The sequence below is a fragment of the Cylas formicarius genome, unplaced genomic scaffold, assembly GCF_029955315.1.
Source record: "Cylas formicarius isolate icCylForm1 unplaced genomic scaffold, icCylForm1.1 PGA_scaffold_3__17_contigs__length_32017465, whole genome shotgun sequence".
Lineage (NCBI taxonomy): Eukaryota > Metazoa > Arthropoda > Insecta > Coleoptera > Brentidae > Cylas > Cylas formicarius.
The window spans coordinates 3,405,444-3,430,299 of NW_026844326.1; the positions used below are offsets into that span (position 1 = coordinate 3,405,444).

Below are 24,856 nucleotides of genomic sequence, written 5' to 3' on the forward strand. Positions count from 1 at the left end.
TTGACTCATAAAAAGTAAGTGATAAGAATAGGGTCTGCTACATCAATTATACGTGAAAATTGACGCAGAATTCGAAAATGGATTGAAAAAAATGGTGTCCCATGCCAGTGTTACAATTAGATATACATACTATTTTACAAGAAATAAAGAGGGAAAAAAAAAGAAAGAAAAAAAAACATTTATTTTAAATACTATAACGACAATTAATAATAAAGAAATGTTAATTCATCAAAAATAATCAACGATCGCCAATCGCAAGCCCTCTAATAAAAATAAGTAAAGGAAAATTCGGTTTAAGTTTGGAGCCATGATCGACACCGTTCGCAAATTAACCTATGCCGAAGACCTACCGTTTTACTTACCTTCTTCCGACTTCCTGCACATTCTCCTCCGAGAAATTTTTGTGTTCGTTCTCGTCGCTCGGCGTTCGATTCCGCGAAAGCGCCATCCTTTTCCGCTTTACCGATTTCTTTTCGTTTTCGTTCCACGACGAAGACCGTTTGACCGTGGAGTGGTCGGAACAGGGCCTGTCCATTTCCAGATTGGTGCCTAGTTTTTTGAGCATTATGATGGGGCTTAACGGAGTTTGACTGAAATAAACGAAACATTTCCTATCATTTTATAATTTTTCAAAAAACTAAATAAATAAATAAATAATGCCTTTTATTGTGTTGCCATAACAGAACTACTACATGGGACTTTTTGAAATAGAGAATCTGGCGAACTCTAGCAAAAATCCACTCCCACGGAAATAATACAAGATTGCAAAAAAAATACAGCTGCAAATACCTGTCGGGGAAGGTCGAATGGTAGAGGAGGTTTAGTTGCGTCACCAAATAGAAAAGAGGTTGAAATCCATGTTGCGGCTTATATTACTGGAGTGTTCGATCAATTCGATGAACTCACGAATTTTTCTTGATAGAAGAAAGGGCTAGATGCATTAATTTTGGAAAGGCCGGTATGTCGTTCCGTGGGTTTTTAACTGACGTAATTTTCAAAAAAAAAAAAAATAGATCGCGGTCTTAATATGATTAATAATGCTAATAAAGATATTTTGGATTCGGAATTAGTAAAAAACATACTACGTCGGTGCATAATACAAAATGTTCAAAAGTCTTGTGTTTGTAGCTAGTAGCAATTATAAAGGAACTGATATTTTTAGATATATTAGAGACATGCAAAATCTCATGGAAAAATATTGTGAAGTTCAATTCAAAAAAGCGGTTTTCTTACCCTTAGTTGAAAATCGGGAACATATATAATTAACAATTAACATATATAATTAAATAGTTACTAACCTAAGTGAATATAAAACTAACATACAAATCATTTTTAGATTGTTAGTGGATATCTAAGAGAAGTCTACTGTATGCCATGTAATAACGAAATTTACAAGAAGAATCTCAGCTCACAGTCGGCAGTTCATAAAATTCCCAGACAATTTGCGAGTATTTCAAATGCGTTTCCAAAGAATTGGAAAATTTCCAAATGTCACTGGTTCCATTGATTGTACCATGTTCCTATCATTAATCCAGAAAGATCAAATGCAGAACTCTTTAGGAATAGTAAAAGGAAATTTTCGATTAATGTCCAGGAAACCATCATGACAGCATCATTTTTAAAAGATGTTTCGTTAAAAGCAGGATGGATATTTGCTTAGTGATGCTGGATATCCGTTCCTGATACATCTTTTAACTCCCTTTCGAAATCTACAAATTCAAATTGTTGTTGACGATCTACCGGTAATCCAGTTACGTTAATCGTTAAGGTCAATTAATGAGGGCTACCATAGACGCAATCACTTTGACCATTGATAAAAAATTTAATGGTTTTTAGATTTTAACATTTCTTTAGACATTTAATTACAACTGCTACAAAAATAAAATTATTTTAACATAATTTATTTATATATATTTTTATAATATATAAATTATTATATATTAAAACATATTATGCAAATACATACTTCGCAATGCATAATTATGCATAATATGCATTATCGATAGTGAATCCTCATTGGATGCGTGAAGCGAATTATCAAAATCGGGCAGGGGGATACTTTGGGTAATCCAATTATGGCACCATTTTTCTGGTCAAATTTATTTGTACTTTATATGAAAGTAGTTGCCGATTTTATTAGAAATGTCCCTTTACAAACAAGGACAAATATGTGACTCCAACACGACGGATGTCCAGCATACTTTTCGCACGAAGGAATTTTTTACCGCAGACTTATCCAAAGCATTAGAAAGAATAGGAAGGCATTTTGAACATTTCGTTTTGAACTTTCATGTCCTTTTCAATTAATTTTTGTGTTTTATCGTTATCAATATTTAGTTTCCATAACGTTCGGATAGAGTATTTAATTTATAAGAGTGGCGTTAGGTTACGATATTATGCAACAAGTGTCGTAAACTGTATTTGTCGTGTTGCATAGTATGCTTTTTCTACGACCGTTTGTTTTTGGGTACATTTTTGCAAAATAACACATTCGTATTCACATTCACTAACATGATCGTCAGAATTGGACAAACATCGTGCAGTAAAATTTCCGAAACCTGCCGAAGTGGCTCGGATCCGTTGGAAGTGAAACTGTCATGGTGAAATGACACTTTCCACTCGCTAGATCGATGTATTGACAGGGACTTAAAATAACAGTCATTGAGATGCGATTTTCACTGGGTTCTTGGATTTTTGTCTGACCATCTAATGAATGTTAGCCAAGGGAAATCCATTTTTAACGACCTCAAGTTTATTTGCTGTTTATGCTGTTCCTTTAGAGATAGATTAAAAACATTTAACTACTTAAATCACATTTAAGTAGAAACATAGCACTAAAGAAACGTGAGTGCGAAGAGTATCTTGGCAAACATCGCAAACAGCAAACAATTCCTACCTGGGGAAAGATAAAATATTTGCTTTATAATAATGTTAGACCTCAAAGTGCCAACAAATAAAATAATAACAGCCTTTCACCTAAATGTCTTTTTTACCAAAATGAGATGGACATCCAGCTCCTGAAGAAATTAACTATGTATCGGAAACAACATAAATTCAACCCAAAGAAATTGCCAATGTGGCCGTTGTTTCTGGCTTCGCAGATGCGAGAACATCTATATACATCGGTCGATCCAAATATATACGTACACATTTTGAAACGCCAGCTGGTGGCGATCTCTGTGAACTACACGTGTATACTTTGTGATATATAACATCATTAGGAAGCCCATGTCTTGCCTGCTTTTCCTTTAACACTCAATATTAACTCAATTAATTTGTTGACTTCTTCAGGAGTGCAAAAATTAGAGCTTACCACATAGTTTCTCAAAACAATACTCTACAGCTAAGGTAAATAAATGAAGCGACATAACGAAACAAACGAAAAAGGAGCTTTTTATTTTCTTTATATATCTATATTTTTTGTGTTTTATCCAGTGGAGGAAGTGGCAACCACCTTTGCTATTTATAGAACGCATTTTTTATTAGCAAGGTCATCGTCATTATTTAGTTTAGCCTTTTACCTACTGTTGTGCCAATCGTTCATTTTACGAGGACCGAATCAATCAGTGAGCGATTTCGAAAAGGACAGAATCTTTTCAATCAATCGTTCATTTCAATGCTTTTTGTTGCCAACTGCAAGCTATAAATCATAAGCGACAATAGTCATTGAAACCGAGCAGTCCGAACGACAGATTCAGATTCATTTAAATTTCAATTATTGTTGTGTCTATATTTTCTGTTTTAGTTAGAATCATAGTAAGCTGTCTTCTGCTTTTTATTGCATCATGTTTTATCGAAATAGGTGATATACATTGGGTTGAACGAGTAATAAATTAATTTGTTCAAATTAAGTATCTGCGTGAAAATAGATATTTCATTCAATATTCAATTCAACACATAAGCAAATCTACCAATCCATATCGCAACTTAATACTATACAATTATTATAATACTCCCATTCCTTTTCCGTGGTCTGTTTCTGTCATGCATTTCAATCTTAAACCATTCAAATGAACCATATTCCGTAAGGCGAATCGATTTGTGTTGGTACGAACAAGCGAAATTCTATTAAGCGATTGAATCAAAGTGACCGAATCAATCGCGATTGGTACAACTCTACTTTTACGGTCTTCGTGGGTGAAAAAAAAAAACAGTAAAGCGATGTGTTGCATTTAATTGTTTTTCCATATTTTAACGACATTTCGTAATATTTAGAAAAAAAAAATGTTGGAAACGTTATAAGTATATAAATATGTGGGGTCACTAATTAGAAGCTTGAAATAGGAACGAAAAAATAAAAAAAAATCGTTATAAATAATTTTTATGACTTTAAACGAGAACAATAAAGTGTATTAACTAACTGTTATCCGGCAACGCCTTGGACACAGCAAGGAGTGATATTCATGTCATAGCTCTATACAAAAAATTTTGACCATAATTACTGTGTTATTCTCATGCAAAAAATAATCTAGAAAATCTCGATGTGTAAGCTGAAAACATCATTCCTTATCAACGTCGGAAATTTTGTAAGGCACACAGAGATACTGTGACGAATTCCAAGTACCGAAAATTTTGTCGCTAAGTAAAAAATCAAAGAAACGGATTAACTAAGAGAAACTTGACAGAGCATCACGATACAAATATAGATATAGAAAATTTATATGGATTAATAAAACTTATTGAAAATCACTGGGCAATTGAGGTTTCGAGAGAAGCCTTACAGAATTTTGCTTACAAGAAATTCAATAAATAAATAACACCTATAGCGGAAGATACCAAATTTAATTTCAATAATTTTTTGCACCTTGTAAAAGGACTTGGAAAAAAATAATTTCCTGTCCACTTTAATAATATAAAATTGTTTCTGTTTTTCCGCAAAACATTAAATCCAATTGGAAGATGTACTTGCGCAGGGGGACACCAAGACGTTAACATATTGTTGATTAAGATTCAGAACATAGTTGACAACTATCACTCTAAAATATCTTTCAGCTGTCAAATCTTAAAAACTAAAAATGGTTTTAAGTAGTTACAAAACTGCCGATAGGCACCTGCGACTATAAAAAAGGCGATACTGCCAAGAGATTTCTTCGCCTGAGCGGGGCACTAACACGAGTTTTAATAGCTGAACGGAAACTTACCTATTATCCCTCTTTCGCCAGTCCCGTCCAAGTTTGTCAATGTTAACGGAACAATCGAGCGAACGCGACTGTTGTCTTCCGCAAGAATACCGCGATTTGGATACTGACGACACAGGGGAGGCGTCCGAAATACCCACATTATCTTCGGAATCCCGCCTGCTGGACAAGTTAGCATTGGAAAGTGGCCATCGCGTTTTGCGGCATTCGCCTTATCATGGCTAATTTAATGCAATAGAGATGGTTTGTTCAGATTGCAAACATCTGATCCTGTACTGCGTTTATGAACTAAAGCACTTACTCAAGTAAAATAATAATACTTCAGAACATTTTGCTTCAGATTTCCGAAAAAAGACGAACTATTGTAGGTATACACACTGCTTGATAAGTGAAGAGTGGGAAAGTGTTGTTTCTCGATATGCATGAATCAGACCTGGAGGAAGACATTTTTTCCAACAATGACTGGTTTTTGTTCCCCATCTTTACTTTTGCGTTATGGGTTTAAGTGGTTTTTATTGTTGAAGCACTGGGAGTTTTTCAAACACAAACCTATCTGTTTGGTATTATTGATTGTTTATTAATGAATTAATTAAAATCGAAACGCACCTAAAAATGATAGCAATATAGCTAAGATACACGGACCATTATTGATTACATCACTACACAATTGCTCTTTCTGGCGCATACAAATCACCGTACATGTAGATTGCATTATCGTCGATTTTGGAAAGGTATAAAGAATTAAAATCTCAAGTGACAAAATAGCAAAAAAGCTGTCATATGGCTACAAGTAGTGGCCTTACTACGACAAAAATTGATGCGCCTCAGGTGGTAATGATATTTGCATAATAGCCAGAACTTCCGTATGTCTATACTGCCTTCCGATTGGCTCGGCATCGTAAGAAAATTAACGTATGCTTTGAAAAGGGGAGAAAAATTAAATTCAATTACAATTTACAATTCGTGTCATATGATTGGGGTGTACAACCCACTAACTATCTAAGCATTGTGTATAATTTAGCTATCTGTAGATGAAGGAGGGTAGCCTACATCACAGTCTTCAGGCTTCAGCAAGCCCATTGTGGTTCTTGCTTGACAGAATACTCTTGTACCCTAGATGGATATGATTCGCCAAGCACGACTTCGCACCTAAATTAACCAAAGCTATACGCGAGAATGGAACATGCGCAGAACAGAACCTAGATCTTGGAGTCACACAGCTATTCGATTGCTTGGGTTTGTTTTTCGAACTTTAAAGGGTTTAGAGAACATCTTTACGCATAGTGAGATGTACTGTGCGCTTATGCGTTCAATTTTAGAGTATGCTAGCTGTGTCTGGCAACCATTCACAAGGAAAGAATAGAGCGTGTGCAGCGTAAGTTCCTTAGAGGGATAGGTTTTAAATTGGGAATGTCATTTGAGGATATAAACTACGAGGAGATTATGAAGCTTTTAAATCTGACATCTTTGGAGAGTAGGCGCATATTTTTTGACATCGCTACATTATACAAAATCCTTAATAACTTGATGGATTCACCAGATCTTCTGGCATCTGTTGATTTTCATATTTCTCCTATTAATGCAAAAAATAAGGCTCTTTTTAATATTTATTTTCATAGGACCAACTATGGCATTAACTCGCCTATGAATCGAATGGGCAAGCTGACAAATATTTTACTCACACATAACGCGCATTTATTTTCGGACTCTCTCAGTAGTTTTAATTGCAAAGTAAAGATAACTGTTTTTAATCAAAACTTGGTAGTTTAGCAACTGTAAGTGTTGGTGTTACTATTTTTCTTAGGTTAAACTATATTGTAATGATAATGTAAATGCTATATGCGTAAATAAAAATTTTAATTTTAATTTTTTACTGTCTCGTCTTCCTGTTCGCATACCTTACACGAGGGAGTTCTGTTCAAAGTCAATCTAAGTCTTTGTTAAGTAGCAATGACCGGTGAGACTAGCTGTGGATATGCGTAGCTTTGGCAGCTGTTACATTTCCTAAAGTTTTCTAACCAAAGAAAAAAATCACCTTATAATGAGGAGAGATTTGGCATACCTGATTAGGAAATTTTAAATTGATAGGAGAGACTGCATTGCATTTAGGGAAAAACGAGAGTTTGTGGTCAAGCAAGCAAGTAACCAAGTCTTACAATAAGGAATAGGTTTAATTTTGGGTTTCTTGCAGATGATTTTGAAATGAATACCTTTGTTCACTTTGGATAAACAAACATTTTGTTCCTTTTAAAATAACTGTATACTTCCATCAGTGTCCACTTTTGTTTAATTTATTAATTTTTAATATTTAAAGGGCGCAATATTAATAAAAGCTCAATTTATCATAAATTAATGTTTATTGATCAAAAATTAGCAAACTAAACGATCATCATCATCATTGAGTTTAAATTTGGGGCTATGATGAAGCCATTAGAAAATTAACGTATGCTCTTTTCCAATAGATGTAAACCGGAGAGTAAATCAACATTCTATCTATATGATTCTTGGTGTCCAGTGGTGTGGTTTGTTCTCAATTCATAATACTGAGATTTTTATATGCATATTAAAATTTGGCTCTGAATTTGACAGTTTTAAACAGTTTAAACCAAACATGTCACCTGTTTTTTTAAATTCAATTTATGTTTGACCAATGTTACTGCAATATTCGTCTTTCTTGATTATTATTATGATATAACTTACCTATTAGAATAGACACTTCTCGTCATGTCTCCCATTGCTGAGGCGGGTGGCGTAGGAATTCGACTAATCTGAAAAAAATATTTTGGATGAGCTTGACAACGCATTTTTGTTAAGCGCAAAATTACACATATCGCTAAATCGGAATTACCGTTCTAAATATTTCGAAAAATGTATCAACGTTAGTGATATCTAAAAACTGAGTCTAAATGTTGATTTGGTCTAAACTACGCTGAAAAGCATCGGTATATAGTAGAAAACCAAAATCAAGGTCTTCACCAATGTCATTAATAAAAATGTTAAATAATAAAAACCCCTGTATTGGCCTTGATATCTTTCGGAAGTGTGATGACTGAAATATACCTACGGGTTGCGGTTAGACAAAAATAAATTAACAAGCGATTCAGAAAATGCAAAAGCACGAGGTTTGTGGATAGCCTCAGAAATATACTGACACATAGTAGTTCAATTTGTAATAGTTAAAAAATACATGTTGTTGAGGCACTATTTGCTTCCTATTATAATAAACTTGGTTTTGGAAAAACTGCTCTCGCCAACGACAAGCATAACATGCGAAAACCCATTGAGGAATATACAACATGGGCTCTAACGGTGGAAACCCCCAATAATGCAATCTGTTGGGCGTGCTTTTCCATGACAGCGGAACTAATATATATATATATATATATATATATATATATATATATATATATATATATATATATATATATATATATATATATATATATATATATATATATATATATATATATATATATATATATATATATATATATATATATATATATATATATATATATATATATATATATATATAATCAACAAAACAATGTATGCAAAGTAATAACTTATATGGAGCAGAAACCTGGCGAATCACAATCACCGAAATAATCCCGCAATTAGAACTATCCAACAACTGCAGCCTCTCTCCCACACTTTTTAAACAAAGTTCTAACAACATGGAGGAGATGCAGTCCAATGGAGTCACAACTACGCTACTTTGTGGATACTATACTCTGTGGTTGAACACTTGGTTACTGCCCAGGACAAGGAGGATTTGGAGTTTATGACTAGAAGACTATTCAAACTTTACGAAGACTGGGGACTATTGTTCAATAAAACCAAAACTTAGTATCTTGGAATAGGGGACAACGAAATAGAGGATCTTAAATCTGATCAACAAGAAACCATTAATGCATGTCAGGGACAAAGATTCATAAACAAGGACAAAGAGAGAAAGAAATTGAATATCAAAATATGAAAGGAAAAAAATAATCCAGATGGAGGTCCAGATGTATCCAGATCTATCGCATCCATAACCTTGTATGGATGCGATAGCTGGCAGACCAACAAATCCCTAGGACGTTGACTATTAGCACTAGGGATGGATTACTGAATTGATGAACATATTCCTAAGCACATGTTGTAATGGAAAGAAAAAAGAGTTAGACCAAAGCAAACATGGATTTTAAGAACAGAAAGAGCAATGTCTGAACGTAAGAAAATCGTCGAAAACCCCATACTACTTTCCTTGCAGAGATAGAGTCTAAGACATCAAAGAAAAAACAGTACTCACACACACACACACACCAGTTTTAAAATTGAAAATACCAACTACGCCCTCTGGCGCTAAGGTCATAAACTTGACAATAATTTCCACCATTTCCTCTTGCCCGATTTACTTTTTTTTGTTCCCTTGCGCATGGCATGATATTTAATGGGTTCCCACTTGTACTTTTCTTCGAAATTTGCAAATAAATATTATTATCACCCTGTAGAATAAAAGGCAAACTCACGATAACAGCGTCGCTGACTTCTGCTCGAAACGATTTAGATGGTGGATATATAGGAGTCGCCGCTCGGCAATCCAGTATCAACGATTCGTCAAAGTCGATCCTGGTGGAGTTGGACCTGGGCGAAAACACCCTCAGACTTTTGAGCGTTTGCGGATCCGGAATGCTATTGGTCACGGTGGCGTCCAAGGAAAACGATAACTCGTTCACTTGAGTATCCGTCGAACTGCTACTGTCCCGGATCAAGGGGAAATGAGCTGGTATTTCACCATTACTATTCCCCTCGACCTGGAAACGTGAAAAATGGAGGGGCGACATTAAACGACCAGCTAATATTTTTACGTTGCTCGCCGATCTTTCCAGCGTTTGGCTTTCTTCGACTATGGGGGTCAGTCCTCCGCCACTGTTAAAAAAAAAATTACGCCACAAAAACCCCAAATGGACTTTAAGTTAAATAACGATATGATTATGACTTTAAACGATAGTAATAGGTATGTAAAATCGTATTCTGTTTCTTTCAAGCTATTAAGCAAGACCGCAACCAACATTGCTAATGACATTGCCAAATGTTACTACAAAGAAGAATGCAGCAAACTGTAATAAATATAACCTACGTTTTAGTCGCATTTCCTTTGTAAAATGTGCAGTAAAATGAGATTGTTTCTGTCGAAATATGCAATCTTCTGCATTTCTAGATTGTATAGTGCAGGAACGAAAAGAACATAGGTGGGAAAGTTAATATGTCTGGGCAAGAGGTGAATCGACATATAATTCAGAGATTAACTGAAATTGTGTCAGTTAAGCTCTGAAAATGCCAAAAGGACTATTGAAATAGAAATAATCCAGATGATTTGTAAATAGTATTACAGTAGCTTGTGCAAGTTTCTTCCAAAAATTACGGACTTCTTTAATAATGCTGCTTACTGCTTAATTGTTAAATTTAAATGTTCACCTGGTATAATCAGATAACCACTAGGATCCATAAATTAATGAAATAATGTCATAATTATACTTTTACCGTTTTTTATTCACCTGCAAATCAAGAGCAGCTTATATAAATGTATATTACAGCTATAAAATTTCTGGCGACCTCTGTTTAGCCGAAAGTTAATACATTTCTCATTAGGAATTTCAAAAGCATTGCTATGATCCTTTATATATCGATATTCCCATCTTTTTACTCCAAAAATTGTTTAAATATTTGTTGAAACGAAAATTTACTGCGACTGCCAAATTCCTGTCTTAAAAGTCACAAAACCGTTTTTAGTTTGCCACGAAAATAGCACACGATAGCATAAGCCCTTAAAACTTCTCAAAAGTTATCTGAAAAATAAGTATCAACTAATTTATTTTTAATAATGAACATTCAAATCGTTAAGAAACTAAAATATGGAGTACTGCAAGGCTTAATTTTCGGTGCGTTATTCTTTCTAGTATATATGAATGACTTTTTCACACGATTATTCTTTTTGCCGTGCATCTATGCATTATTTTCCTCTAATTGAAATTCATCATGAAAAAGCCTCACTTACCAGCCAAAAGTAAAAATCACTCTATATTTAGGAATAATAATTAAAGAAATAATTAAACTGAATTTTATGAATCCCGTGTACATTGTTTTTTTATTGTGCTGATATTTAGTTTTTTTTTACATTTGTATGTGTATGTGTGAATTTACATTTACATCATCATCCATATTATTTTAATTTGCCACAATGTGTATCTTGTAGAAAAAGAATCCATAAATTTATTTCAGTATATACAATTTAGAATTTTCATTAAGCATTATTAAAAAATTGAAGAATACAAACCTACAAAAAATAATTTTCATTTTTTTTTCGTTTCTAGTTCTTCACTTTCGAATTTTTGCAACCAACATTAAAATATCTCTCTGTTATGCTTTAAAGTTAAAAGTTGTCACTACATAATTTTATTTCTTACTACAGAAATGCGCTAAAAAATATAAAAAAAAAGTATTATTTTTTATTTCAAAAACAAATAATGACATAATATACCGGCTGTTGCATTTTTAAATAAGAAAATTGTAAGATATTAATGAGATACCCTTTACAACACCGTTTGTAAAAAAAGAATCCCTCAATGAGCATGACCATCACCATCAATTCATAAAAAAAAAGGAAATAAAGAAAAGAAATTCCGACAGAGTTGGATTTTGGCGGTGGGTGCACCACCAGAAATGAAGTGACAAAGCCCTCATCGATCCAATGTGTGCTAAAACAGTTATTCAAGGTCGAAAGTAAAACATTTATGAATTGTGGATTTTTCTCAAAACCGGCTAGTTAAATAAAATCGTGTATAAAAATGGTGCTTATATTTTTTTACTAGGATTCAAGTTATAGCAATTCTACATTTATTTCTCGAAAATGGTAAGTTTTACCTAAAAAATATTTCAGTTATATATTGTACATTATCAAATCTATACTTTTTTTTATTGAATACACTTCCTAAGTTATTGCGATTTTAAAGTCGAAGTAGTTACCGTTTGTTTGTTTGTGGTTTGAACCAATGATGAAAAAAAATGTCGTTCTAAACCATGTTTAATGGTGTTTGCTCTATCTCTACAAGGAAAGTGGTAGGAGGTGTTCATAATGTTTTCTTAAATAAATATCCATATTTCCATGCACGAATGAATTAGAAAAAAGTTACGTTCCACTTTACGGTTTGTTATTAATGTCTAATAATTTCAAATTTACCAAATAAAGCGTTAATTTATTGGTTAGGATGGCAACTAATATTTAAGATCAAAATAAAATGTTATCATTTATCTTTATTACTTCTTTACAATGCCTTGGAAGGGCACCAAATTACCCCATAGCTGACTTTACTACGTTCTGATATGCTTAGACCTTTTCAAATATTTAGTATAATCACTTATATTTTAAAATTTGACTCTTGACGCATTTAAGCAATACACTGTGGAAAACTATTTAAAAATTAATAAAACATCTCTTTTATCAGAAAAAATTCATTTCTATTTATCAAGATTGTCATCAAAACAAATTTGAAAAATGAACTTAGCCATAACTAGTAAGTTGCATTGGACTGAACAAATGCACGCACAAATTTCTTAAATTCATTGTGTATTTGATATATTTTTGGAATGTATTATCTAATTGCTGAAATAAACATTATTATTATTATATGTTATCTGGCCAAACACTATGCATGTTTCATGTCATTATTTGTTGCTTGGTTGCTTACCCTTTGCTAAAATAAACATTATTATTATTATATGTTATATGGCCAAACACTATGCATGTTTCATGTCATTATTTGATGCTTGGTTACTTACATTACTTTGTCTGCTAAATGTTTATCAGATTAAAAATGTCTTATTTAAACTTATTGTAATGTAGAGCCTAGGAGAAATCGACGCGTTAGGAAGGACGAAAAATACTGATTATTGCAATACACATTTTCCTACTTAAATAATTCAATAAATATTATTAGTGTTGGGCAGGTGAATAAACCTATAAATGAAAAAATTAGTGATAATATTAAATTAAAAACGGCTAAACATGTCAAAACGTAGTAACGTCAGCTGCTTGGTAATTTTATGCGAAAACAAACAAAATTGTATTATTATTTTAAATATCATTTGGCATTCTAGGTAATAAATTAGTGATTTCTTTGAAATTTCGGTGGATGGGTCTTTATTTGACTAAATTATGATGAAAAAAGTCAAGCATCCATCTATTCTTTTTTCAGAAAATTATTTTTTTATGTAATTACGTCAGAAAAAGCTACCTTATGGCAATATAAGCAATCGCAATCGCTTCACACATAGCGAGACACTTTCCTTGCAGAGATTAGAGAGAGCATTAAACAATAATCATTTCAATTACTATCTAGAAATCTCCTGGATACCTCCGCGACGGTTGTATATAAATCAAATTTGCTGACGTTTCGTCAATCATTCTATTGTATTCTTCAGAGCTTAACTGAAACTGCTTCGCACTCTACTCTGTACATGCTTATGCATTGTTTGAGGGGGCGGAGCAAACAAACATCTGTCTAGGATGACTGATCCCCATATTGGTGAAGGGTAAAGACCTACGGCTTGGTTGCTTACAGATTTCTATTGATGCTCGAATTTTTTGTTGCTAAAACAATTGATTACATGCAGAATTTTAGTTTCTTTAAAGAAAATGTTATGTCCGGTTTCATGATTGTGTTCGGCAACTACTCATGAGTTTATTTGTCATAGCCTTTGAGCCTAGTTGATATTTTTCGTCCTGTCTCTCCAATTCTGTGCCGCGTATGTATGGAATGTTGTAAGCTCTTGATATCCCAAATGCAATTTTGTGATCGAAAATGTGATGAGATTTTTGGGCAAGTGATAAATCTGGTTTTAAGGTTATATTTCTAAGAACTTTTGATATGTGGTCAGTGATGTTTTGAAGAACAACAGTGGCAAGTTTGGAGTTGCTTTTGGACTTATTGTCTTTAGAAGGTTGTGGTGAAATGTATTTTGTGATGGAACACTTAATATCTCTATGCAACTGACACAGGAGGAATCTACAAATAGTATTACTGTGGAAATTTCTTTGAAAAATTAATCAATTCAATTTTTGTCAGCCATAAAATAGTAAAAGTAAAAACATATATAATATTAACCATATTAAATTAAATATTAACCATAATATTAAATAATATATTATTTAAAATTTATATAAAAACCTAGTTTTAAAATTCAATATTCAATTACGACTCGATAAAAACGATTCTCAGCATGTCTGATGTATTTTTTTTTCAAATATTTTGGACACTATAACTCGTTGCCTTACTGGGAAACCCGGTACATAAGACATGTATGCAAAATAAGTTAGAATGGCAAATCTAGCGAGTACTAGAGAAAAACTATAAGAACTATTTTTGTAGACCAATTAATGATCTACCATTTACGTCTGAGATATCTTTTGGATAAAATTCACCGCCTTCAAGTGAGGCATGAAGTAAAGTTCATTACTACACCAGGAGATAAAAGAACTTACGAAACCATCCGCTCTTCCATAAAACTGTAATTAATGGCTTCATCACCGTTTTCATCATCTAAATCAACTGGTTCTGCAGAAAACAAAGATTTTATATTACAAAGCTATCGAAAACGTCCAATTTTGTAAAACTAACCGTTCTTGTTCAAGTCGGCGCTAGCTGATTTTGTTCTGCGAGTCATTGTCACAAAACTGGTTTCCTCTTCAGGCTGAATAATAAAAACAACACAACCGCTTAAATCGAATACTTGCAGTCATATTGTTAGCTAATAATGAAAGCGCTGAATAGGCACCAATATTGCAATATGGGTTTTGGTTTAATAAGAAAAATTCTTAAAGAATAAGACAGAATTTCTGAAAAACAGGGTGAATTTGTGAAAAACATGTCAGAATTTCTGACACAAGTTTCTTAAAGCAAATAGTATCAATCGAAACATCAGACATATAGTGAACTATTGGTATTTAAAATATATTCAACATTCAATACATTCAACATTCAATATTATTCAACACTTGTTAACTTTTTTTTCAATCATGCTAAATAATTTTACTGCCACACTATTGCATTGACAGGTAACTGACCACTTACGTTATTAACTGACAAATGTTCACCAATATTCATTTCTCCTTTGTCCTCAAGGGCGGTTTTGTCTAAATTGGGATTATGAGCACTAAGAGACGAAGTTGCTGGTGCACTGTTGTGGAGTCTTGTCAAAGAAATTATTGGCATAAGGTTGAGGACGGTTCCGTTAACAGTGTGCGGTTTTACGGTATGTGTGACAGTCCTATTGGGTGTAGCTGCAACATTTCAGTTTTAGTATAAATTTTAGTTTGCAGAAAAAGAAGACACATTAAATAAAAACTACTAGAATCTGAGAACATGAAAACACTTTTTTATACCCCCTTGCCCAAAGTTGAAATGCCCTCGAGCTTGAACAAATTGAGACCAATAAGCATTCTTCCTGCTGCCTTAAAAATACTTGAAAAGGTAGTAAAATATCAAAGCGTATAATTTCTCTCATTGGCTGGTATAATACCGCAAAATACATCAGCCTGGGCTTAAAAAAATTCTCTTGTAATAAATTCTGCCAAAATGCAAGCAAATTGGTTTTTGAAAATGGATACTGACCTGTCCATATTTAATATTCTGCAAAATAAAGTTAATCTTATGTAGATGTAAATCATCATGGTATAGAAATTTTTGGGCATACGATAGCTCAGAGATTATATATATTTGGCATGTTTCAAAGAAGTGCTGCACACTAGGTGCACATCTGACCAGAGTGTTTTAAAAATTGTATTTTCTGGTTGTGATCGATTTTTTAAATTTTAGTGGTACTCTCCACCTTCGCATACAATATTTTGTTGCAATAGTCTAACTTTTTCATGCAATACAGATTATTTTATTTTAATTTTTGTATTTGTTAGTAAAGCTAAACGGCTCAATTTAGTAGTGACAATTACCATCTTCACCTTGTTCTGGTACATTAAAGAGTATTTTTTCGAGGATTTCTTAAGACATAAAATTGTAAACTAAATTACTTTAATAAAGAGTGCAATACTTACCTACACCTGACATATTTTTGACTTTTCCACTTTGGCAAGTTTGACTATTTTCAGTAACATGTAAAACAGCATTTAAAAATTCCAGTAAATTGGGCAGGCAAGATCTTGTAGTTTGGGATACCTTCGCCATTATTGTTGATAAATTCTACAAAAATCACATAATTACTAGCTAACTAGGCCCTTTTTGCAACATTTATTCATGAACATTATCCAAAACTCACTTTGTTTTCTTGATATATTTGCAGGTTTTCAGCTTGTAATGAACACAACTTATTTTTCAAATCTACGACTTGCTGAAGCAGTCTGGTATTCATTTTTGTCAAGTCGAAGTTCTTTTCCCTCAATGCAGTCAACTCTGAAACCATAATCAAAAAACAGGCCAACAAATATTAAGAAAATTTTTACCTAGTTGCATTATGTTATTGTTAGGTGCATCTTTTTCTTTGGTACTACAATGTGATCGCTTGGATTTCAATGTCGAGTTCGGCATTTTGTACTTAGTACAATAGTAAAATAGTTATTTAATTAATCAATTTTAATTTAGTGTTAAAATTATATTTACAGGGACAATATAACTGTCAAAAATCTAAAAACGCAAAACTAAATCAATCACGGAATTGTAAGGTCAGTGAAAACACCACGGTATATGACTAGGTCTGTTTGCATCTATGACTGCCAAAATCGCCATTTTCATCAAAGACTTTTAGAAATAGTTTTAAGGCCTTACAACTTGATCTATCTATACCTTACTTCTGGAAACATTGTGACGATAAAAGCAATGGGTTTTTACACGTAGGCCTTTTGTAGGAACTTCTACAACTATTTTTTGAATATTTCTACAATTTTTCCGGTGCGATATTTAGTCTCCTACGTGGTTTTGTTTTCACCTTTGAGGTAATCTTTCGTGATTTTAAATTTATTTACATGTTTCATAGAAGTCAAACCTATGAATCTACACGAAAAAATTCTTGAAAAAAAGCTGACAATTTTGTTTGCCACATTTGTTGCAATTTGAAATTGTTTCCAATTTTTGCAAAAATGATTAAAATAAAAAGTCAAAAACAATTTAAAAAAATTAAGATAAGAACATATGATATTTCGCCTAGAGCCTGAGCACATTACAATTACATTACATTACATTGGTCGGAAATAATGTATAATTCAACTAACTCCAGTGTATTATTCAAAAACTTTTGTATTTAATAGAAAGCTTTTTTTAATAGATAAGTGTAATTTTTATAAATGTTTTTATATGAAGAATTCTAATAACATCAGATAGTCTTTGTTGTTTTTATTTAAAGAATTCTAATAACACCAGATAGTCTTTTAAAAAATGTTGGACCATATTGGTGGATGTTAATACACAAACATGATACATCTAGCAGGGTGTAACTTTTCTTTGCTGTTTTATCGTTTGTTGCTTTTCCTCCTTCGAAAAAAATGTAAGCGCGATTAGCGGATTTACTACATTTCTCAAAACGGTGAAGACTATAAAACAAATCTTGAGCAATTCATTAATCCTCCTAGATATGCGGAACTGCCAACTGGTCCTACCAATATTTAAATGGACGTTTGGGAAGAAGAATTTAGAATGGACTTAACCTTTAACGTCGTTCATTGCGTGTTTAAAATTTAATATAGTATGTAGAATCTGTTTAGACAAAAGTCAGATTAAAGTAGTTGGTATTGGTTATCCACAGTTTGACAGTCAACCCACTGAATTGGTTTATGGTTAACCATTTCAGCACTGAAGAACATGAAACAAAATGTTTTAATTTTTGTTCCCAACACATTGAAAAAGGGCAATCCAGGTTTGCTGGAAGGTTTCAGAAAATTCACTACCGATTGCCATTCGTTTTTCATTACTAACAATGTCATCCTAAAACACTGCAAAAGTTGCATCGGATTTGTTAGTGATGCAGCATCCCACGGAAGCGATGCTCCTTTGTTATTGGACATTTCGAGAGGCAGGTGCAAATTATTTGGCTTGGACAATCCGATGCATTGTTCAATAAATGAAATTATATATGACTTCAAAGCGTTTAAAAATTCCGACGTGATCGACAATGAAGATGATAATTATGGAGTGCACATCAAAGCCCTGACTGAAAAGTTGAGTGAGAGCAGAAGCCAAGGCTACTACGACAGGAAGCTAACACTGAACATGGTCTTGGATTGCAGTTTATTTGCAATTGGATTAATTTTACAGGTAAGTGACCCATTTGATTTAGGCACACTTTTGCAAGTGGTCCTCAAAGGTTGTCATTAATGTTAGAGTTCTCATCGTTCACATATTATCAATTTAGATTACCATAAGACAAAAAATGGTCTTTTTTCTTGGAAAACACCAATTAGATAATTCCTTTTATTTCGGTGTATATGGGGAGCTAAATTTCTTCGAGTTTATTCGAATTGTCATTGTCAACCTCTCAGAAAGTTATCCCAACAACCAAAACTCCAATCCAAAACCCTTCTAACATCGTACCATACCCATATTCATTATCGCTTAACTTGAAGTAAAATGATAATAATAGCTACATTTTCAACTATATTTTCTTCAGTAAAGTAATGGTAAAAACACATATTACTCTATATCCATTGTAACAAAAATGTATGTTTAATTGATTTGGTAAACTATGAGCGACTAAGCCAGAAATCGTTATTATGACTATGTGACACTGCGTTTTAATGTTGAATAATTTTAGTATTTAAGTTACGAAATTATCTTCGTAATTTACAGAAAGTCAGTAAAACATGAAAGTCATATAAGATTTTTACAATGGAAAAACGTTTAATTGCTAATATGAATTATGCCACGAGCAATCCCTACACCCATAGAAAGAAGATGGTCAGCTAGATTTTGCCGCGTCAATTTTTGATCACATATAACTGTTTTTTCGCTTATTTGTTAGTTAGTCAGTTGAATACTCTCTTGCCGTAAACTATTAATTTTTGTATTTTGGAAACATAATGTTTTCAAAAAGCGTTAGAAAAGTGGCATAGTCGGTAGGATATTTCGAAGTTTGTTAAATCGATTGGTAGACTTCTCGTATTTACGATTTATCGGAATATCGGAACTTGCTGGTGGAGGTGTTTAAGAAGATTTATCGAAAACTTGTCGGAGACGTTTCATTAGCAGCTCATCAGTAGTTGGTTCTCAAATCGTTTTGGTTTCGCAAGCAGGCAGAAATTCGGTAGTACCACATCGCCAACTTGAGAGTCTGTCCCTTATAGAAAATGACCAGAGTCGCAATTTTTTTTATCCAAGTGCAATTTTTAATGTCCGTAGAAGGGTTAGCCGCTATTTTATCTGATGTAAAAATCATTTCAACTGATTCAGATATTATTAGTAATCAAAATATTTCTACCGAGAACAGCATAAGAAATAATTTATATACAGACTTGGCTGACAATTTTAAACCCGAATATGTAAACTGTGTACCTACTTTCGATGGGAATGCTAATGACTTAAATGCTACTTGCTAGCCTTATGAGTGCTTTTTATGATCAAACTAATAATAATAATAATAATAATAATAATAATATACTTTATTCAAGTAATTTCGACAAGAAAAATTACAAGAAAAGGCAACAGTGCAGCGCCCAGACGTATCTGCTTGCTGATTTCTACACTTATCCTTACACATAACATCACACCATGGTTTTAATTAATGTTTACAATTGCGTTAAGTACCCACTTAATTATATAACAGAATGAAAAACCTAAACCTACCTTTGTAAATAAAAAAACTATTAGCTAAAGTCGAGGCTAAAGTACTGTAAGGACCACAAATTTTTAAAGAATTCTAGCAGTGCACATTGGTTTGATTCTTCCTGCGCTCTGTAACTTCTCAATGTTTTTTTCATTTTTTTTTCTCTTTAAATTCTAGAACATAACCACGTTTTTAGTTTATTTGCAAAAGAATTTATTGTCGCATTCTGAACGGAATGGGGCAGGTCATTATATAGTTTAGCCAAGTCGTAACTGAAAGATCTTTCAAATATACTAGATCGGTGACGAGGAACTATGCCCCTTTAAAACTTGGATTTAAGTTATTCACGTCTGTTCTAAAAGTTATTTTTTCGGAGAGGTATTCCAGATATTTTGTCTTAATTATTTTGAAATAAAGATGGATTAAGCGCCGCGTCTTCATGTTTGTCCAACCCGCTTCCTTCAACTTGTAGCTGACCTCAAGCAGCATTTTTGAATTTTTTCAATACTTTGTGACGAATTAGCTGTCAAACAAGGCCCATATACGACATTACAGTGATTAAAGACGGAGAGAACAAGAGCATCGCATAAGGTTTTTTTAAGATTTCGAGTTAGAATATGCCTTGAGCTATACAACCCTTTTAAACGGCCAATAGCCCTTTGCGTACAAGTCGAAATATGCTTTTCAAAGCGAAGTTTTGTATCTAAAAGTAATCCCAAAATTTTTGCCTCGATTTGAAAAGGAAGAGTGATATTGTTTATTTTTATGATTACTTCAGAAGCAAGACGCTTAACATCCACCGGCCGACCAAAAAACATTACAAAAGATTTTTTTGGGTTTAAAAGCAAACCGTGATCTCTGGAAATTCTGTCAATTCGTTCAAGGTCACTGTTGATATTTGGGCACTCAAGCTGCAACCTAGAGGGGCCAACAACATGGTAGAGCTGCTTGCCATCAGCATATGATTGTCCTTTGCAATGTTTGAGAAAATCTAAGAATTTTGTTGTGAAAATAATAAAGAGAACAGGAGCTAAAATTGAGCCTTGAGGAACTCCACTTCTTATGTCTAGGCAAGCAGACTCGACCCCGTTCCGGACCACCTTTTGCTTTCTCCCTGTTAAATAGTTTTTAATTGAATTTACGGATGCCTCCCCAAAACCTAAGTATTTAAGAATAGTGAGTAGAATATTGTGACTAATGGTATCAAAAGCCTTAGAATAATCGAGTAGAAACAACACCGCGCACTTACCTTCATCAATTCCTCCAATCCAAATAAATTTGAAAATGTTTATCTAATTAATTGTCTTATTGGAAAATTAGTTGGCACAGCCAAAATAGTAATAAATATCCAGAACATATCGACTTGGGAAGATCTCAAAATCACTCTTGTAAGAAATTTCGTGGATCTACGTGACGAGGCCTGCCCCAACCGTGAACCGTGCTTTCGTTATGCTACGGCAGCAACCTAATGAATCACCCAACCAATTTTATGATAAAGTAGTATACATCCTAAATTTTCTTTGGTGTTGTTGATAACCATGAACAGATGAACGCAAAAGTTATTAAAAGACATTTATATACACATCTTGCCCTAAAAACATTTTTATCGTGGTCTAAAGAGCGTCTAGGTATACCTTACCCATCAAGTCGTAGTCAATACTTCCAAAATTACTCTAAGGCACCTAAACCGCTAATGCAAAATACTACAAGACTCTTCTGTAAAACCAAATCTTAGGCCAAACGTTCTATAATTTTAATAGTTAAACGCCAAATAATCTTTTTAAAATTTCCGGGCTTTTGAGCCGTGGTACCGAGATTACAGTCGATGTTTCGTCTACAACTGCGGCAGACATTTTCAAGAGCGGCGATGCGGTAACGGTCGAGGTGATCTTCCGTACTGCTCTCCGATGACTGATTTGCCTAGTGCTTGTAAACTCTAATTTATTAAGTGTGATTATAAAATCTGACTTTTGTAGTCGGGGTTACAATTATATATACAATGATTAAATATTAAATGGCGGGGCTGCGGCGTCGGTTCGCTCTAGTGGACGGTCACTGTACCAGGTCCTTGGGACGTGGAATGTTCCGTGGTCGTGGATTGGATTGGCTGCTGTAGTCGAACGTTTCTCGAATAATTTCCGAGTTTGTACTGCGGATCTTGTCGAAGAAACGTCTTGAAGTATCGACTATGTAGTCGGCGACTGAGGGCGTGTTTAGCTCTCGCCGGAGTTGTCCGTTCCTCGCGAACCAGGGCGCGTTTACGATCCACCTGAGCGTTGTGCTTTGAAGGGCCTCCAGGTCCTTCAATCTGTGGTGCGGAGCATACGCCCAGGCTGGGGATGCGTATAGGACTGCCGGTCTGATGATTTGTTTCCAAATCATCATCTTGTTCCTGACCGACAGTCTGCTGGTTCGCGCGAGCAGCGGGTAGAGCTTCCCCCTCAGTGCGACGCCTTTACTTCTCGCCACTTTGTAGTGGTCGTTCCATGTGAGTTTCTTGTCGTAAGTAAGACCTAGATATCTGACTGTTTTTGACCATTTAAAGGCTGTGCCGTTGACGGTCAGCTTCTTTTCCGGGTTCCTGCCTTTGCCGTTCTTGCGGGCGAATAGGATGGCTTGCGTTTTTTCGCCATTTATGGCAATCTTCCATTTATTCGCCCACTCGGCGATGTCGTCAAGATGACCCTGGACCCGTTTAACCGCCCATGCCCGGGTTTTGGCCGACGCGACGATGGCTGTATCGTCGGCAAACTGGTAGTTGGCGGTCCTGGGGTCCTTCGGGAGATCGTGGGCATACAGGTTGTACAACAGCGGTGCAAGCGGGGAGCCTTGCGGGACCCCCGCGCTGATGTACTCCGGAGCTGCCAAGTGATCCTCGACGTGTACCTGGAAAGTCCTGTCTTCCAGGTACGAACTGACGAGTCTCACTATGTGTAGCGGGACGCCGTTTGCGTACAGCTTGTGCACCAGCCCCGCGTGCCACACCTTGTCAAATGCCTTGGAGATATCCAACAGGGCCGCTGCTGCGACGAACCCTTTCCCCAGCGACGCTGCCACTTGCTCCGTGAGCCGGGTGGCTTGGATGGACGTGGACTTCCCCCGGACGAAACCGAATTGTTCCTCCGGGATCAGCGTCGCTATCTGTGGGGTTGCCCTCAGTCGATCGAGGATGATCGCCTCCGCTAATTTCCCCAGGGAAGAGAGCAGACTAATCGGGCGGTAACTTTCCGGGTTCCTGGCCGGTTTGCCCGATTTCGGGATTAGTATGATTTTTGCTCTCTTCCAGGCTTTGGGGAAATATTGTGTGCGGCAGACCGCGTTGACAATGTTGGTGATTTCCGCGATCTGCTTCCTCGGGAGGTGGCTGAGGGCGGCGTTGGTAATGGCATCCAATCCAGGGGCTTTCTTCCTTTTAAGGCGTCTTGTAAGTGTGGCTACTTCCTTGGGCGTGACGGGGGCGAATGTGCTGACGGCTGCGGTCGAGCGGACTAGAAGCGCCGTTTGACGGGACGCTACGTCGAGGCTTGCATGCCGGCCCACTCTTACGTTCTCTGTGAACTGTTTCACTAGCGACCTTGAGAACATGGCGGCTTTCTGCTCAGGGGTCGTAGCAGGTCCATCCTTGGACGCTAAGATCGGGATCTTTCTGCTACGCCCTTTTGTTAGCCTGTGGGCCATGTCCCAAGGCCCTATGTCTTCTTCGTTTATACGGTCCAGTCTGCACTGCCATATTTCCTGCCTCAGCTCAGCGAGCTCCCTCTTGACCTGGCTCGAGAGGCGGTTTGCCTCCCTCTTGATGGCCGGGTCGAGGGTAGCTCTGGCTCTCCTGAGCGTTCTGTTCCTGCGCCTGACCAGTAGTTTCAGTTCTGGGGGCAGGCGCTCTGCGAACTGGGGCTTTGCTGAGCAGGACGTGGCCTTATGTAAGGCATCCGTGATGTCGCGGGTGATTTTGACAATGGCTGCGTCGATGTCGGCCGGTGAATCGATCGTCGGGATCGGACCGGTGTCCCGAAGCTCATCTTGGAAGGCGTTCCAGTTTGTGAACCGCCTGAGCTTCGGGGGGTCCTCCGGGGCCGGACGGTTGTCGAATCTGACCAGAATCGGCAGGTGGTCCGACTGGAGCTCGTGTAGCGCCTGGATGTGGTGCGTCCTATCCAAGTGTTGGATCAAAAAATGATCCAAGTTGGAAGGACGACCGTGAGCTGGGTAGTGCGTGGGCTCCGCGGGGGAGATGATCGAGATGATCCTCGACTCGAGGAGGTTTTTAAGCCCCTTCCCCAGCGGATTTGTTGTTGTGTGCCCTAGTTCTTCGTGCGCCGCGTTCAGGTCCCCCCCTAGGATAAGGGGGCTGTCGTCCTGCGCGAGGATCGCTCCATAGTCGTCTGCAGGGAACCGTGTTGTGGGCCTGCAGTATATCGATGCGATCCTCCATGGGGGCCCCGATCTCATGTGGACGGCCACCTGGACTGTCTCTAGATGGCCCAACTCCGGTGCGGGGATCTCTTGGTGTTTGATGGAGCGTTTGACCGCTATGGCCACGCCGCCCCCGGGTCCTGACGTCCTGTCACTCCTGTAGACCACGTAGTTGGGGATGTGGAACTTGTCGTCCCCCTTGAGGAATGTTTCCTGCAAGAGGGCAACGTCCACGTCGTGGTCTTGGAGCGACTCCGCTAACTCTAGGCCCTTTCCTGTAAGGGAGTTAGCGTTCCATGCAAGGACGGAGATCGTGGTCGGGCACCTTTTATTGTCCATTCACAGTTTGTACTGGGGCGAACTGGGCCGGGAATCGTGTAGCCCAACTTTTGAGGCACTCCTGAGTTATCGCCTGGACCATTTGTTGGAACATGGCGTCCGAAAGTCCAGGCGGGAGCGGGGATTGTGCGGTCTGTACCGGCGCTGGTTGTTGCGGTGTT

At 36.1% G+C, this 24,856-nt stretch overlaps 2 protein-coding genes across 4 annotated transcripts in view; one reads left to right on the forward strand and one right to left on the reverse strand.

The window, feature by feature from the left end:
- The window catches only part of LOC132699015 (uncharacterized), a 31,598-nt gene extending 14,747 nt beyond the window's left edge, over positions 1 to 16,851 (reverse strand). Inside the window, exons 1-11 of one of the 3 annotated variants that reach the window (XM_060665447.1) lie at positions 16,636 to 16,851; positions 16,452 to 16,585; positions 16,231 to 16,375; positions 15,254 to 15,462; positions 14,801 to 14,873; positions 14,665 to 14,737; positions 9,992 to 10,052; positions 9,653 to 9,937; positions 7,839 to 7,906; positions 5,142 to 5,297; positions 363 to 590 (exon numbers count right to left, since the gene is read on the reverse strand). In XM_060665447.1, coding sequence (XP_060521430.1) covers positions 363 to 590; positions 5,142 to 5,297; positions 7,839 to 7,906; positions 9,653 to 9,937; positions 9,992 to 10,052; positions 14,665 to 14,737; positions 14,801 to 14,873; positions 15,254 to 15,462; positions 16,231 to 16,375; positions 16,452 to 16,585; positions 16,636 to 16,720 — 1,517 coding nt within the window. In that variant the 5' untranslated portion in view covers positions 16,721 to 16,851. Of the gene's footprint in view, positions 1 to 362; positions 591 to 5,141; positions 5,301 to 7,838; positions 7,907 to 9,652; positions 9,938 to 9,991; positions 10,053 to 14,664; positions 14,738 to 14,800; positions 14,874 to 15,253; positions 15,463 to 16,230; positions 16,376 to 16,451; positions 16,586 to 16,635 lie in introns of all 3 variants that reach the window. The other 2 variants (XM_060665446.1, XM_060665448.1) reach the window with 2 other exon arrangements.
- The window catches only part of LOC132698999 (mucin-2-like), a 475,159-nt gene that overhangs the window by 240,493 nt on the left and 209,810 nt on the right, over positions 1 to 24,856 (forward strand). The gene's annotated exons all lie outside the window — the stretch shown is intronic.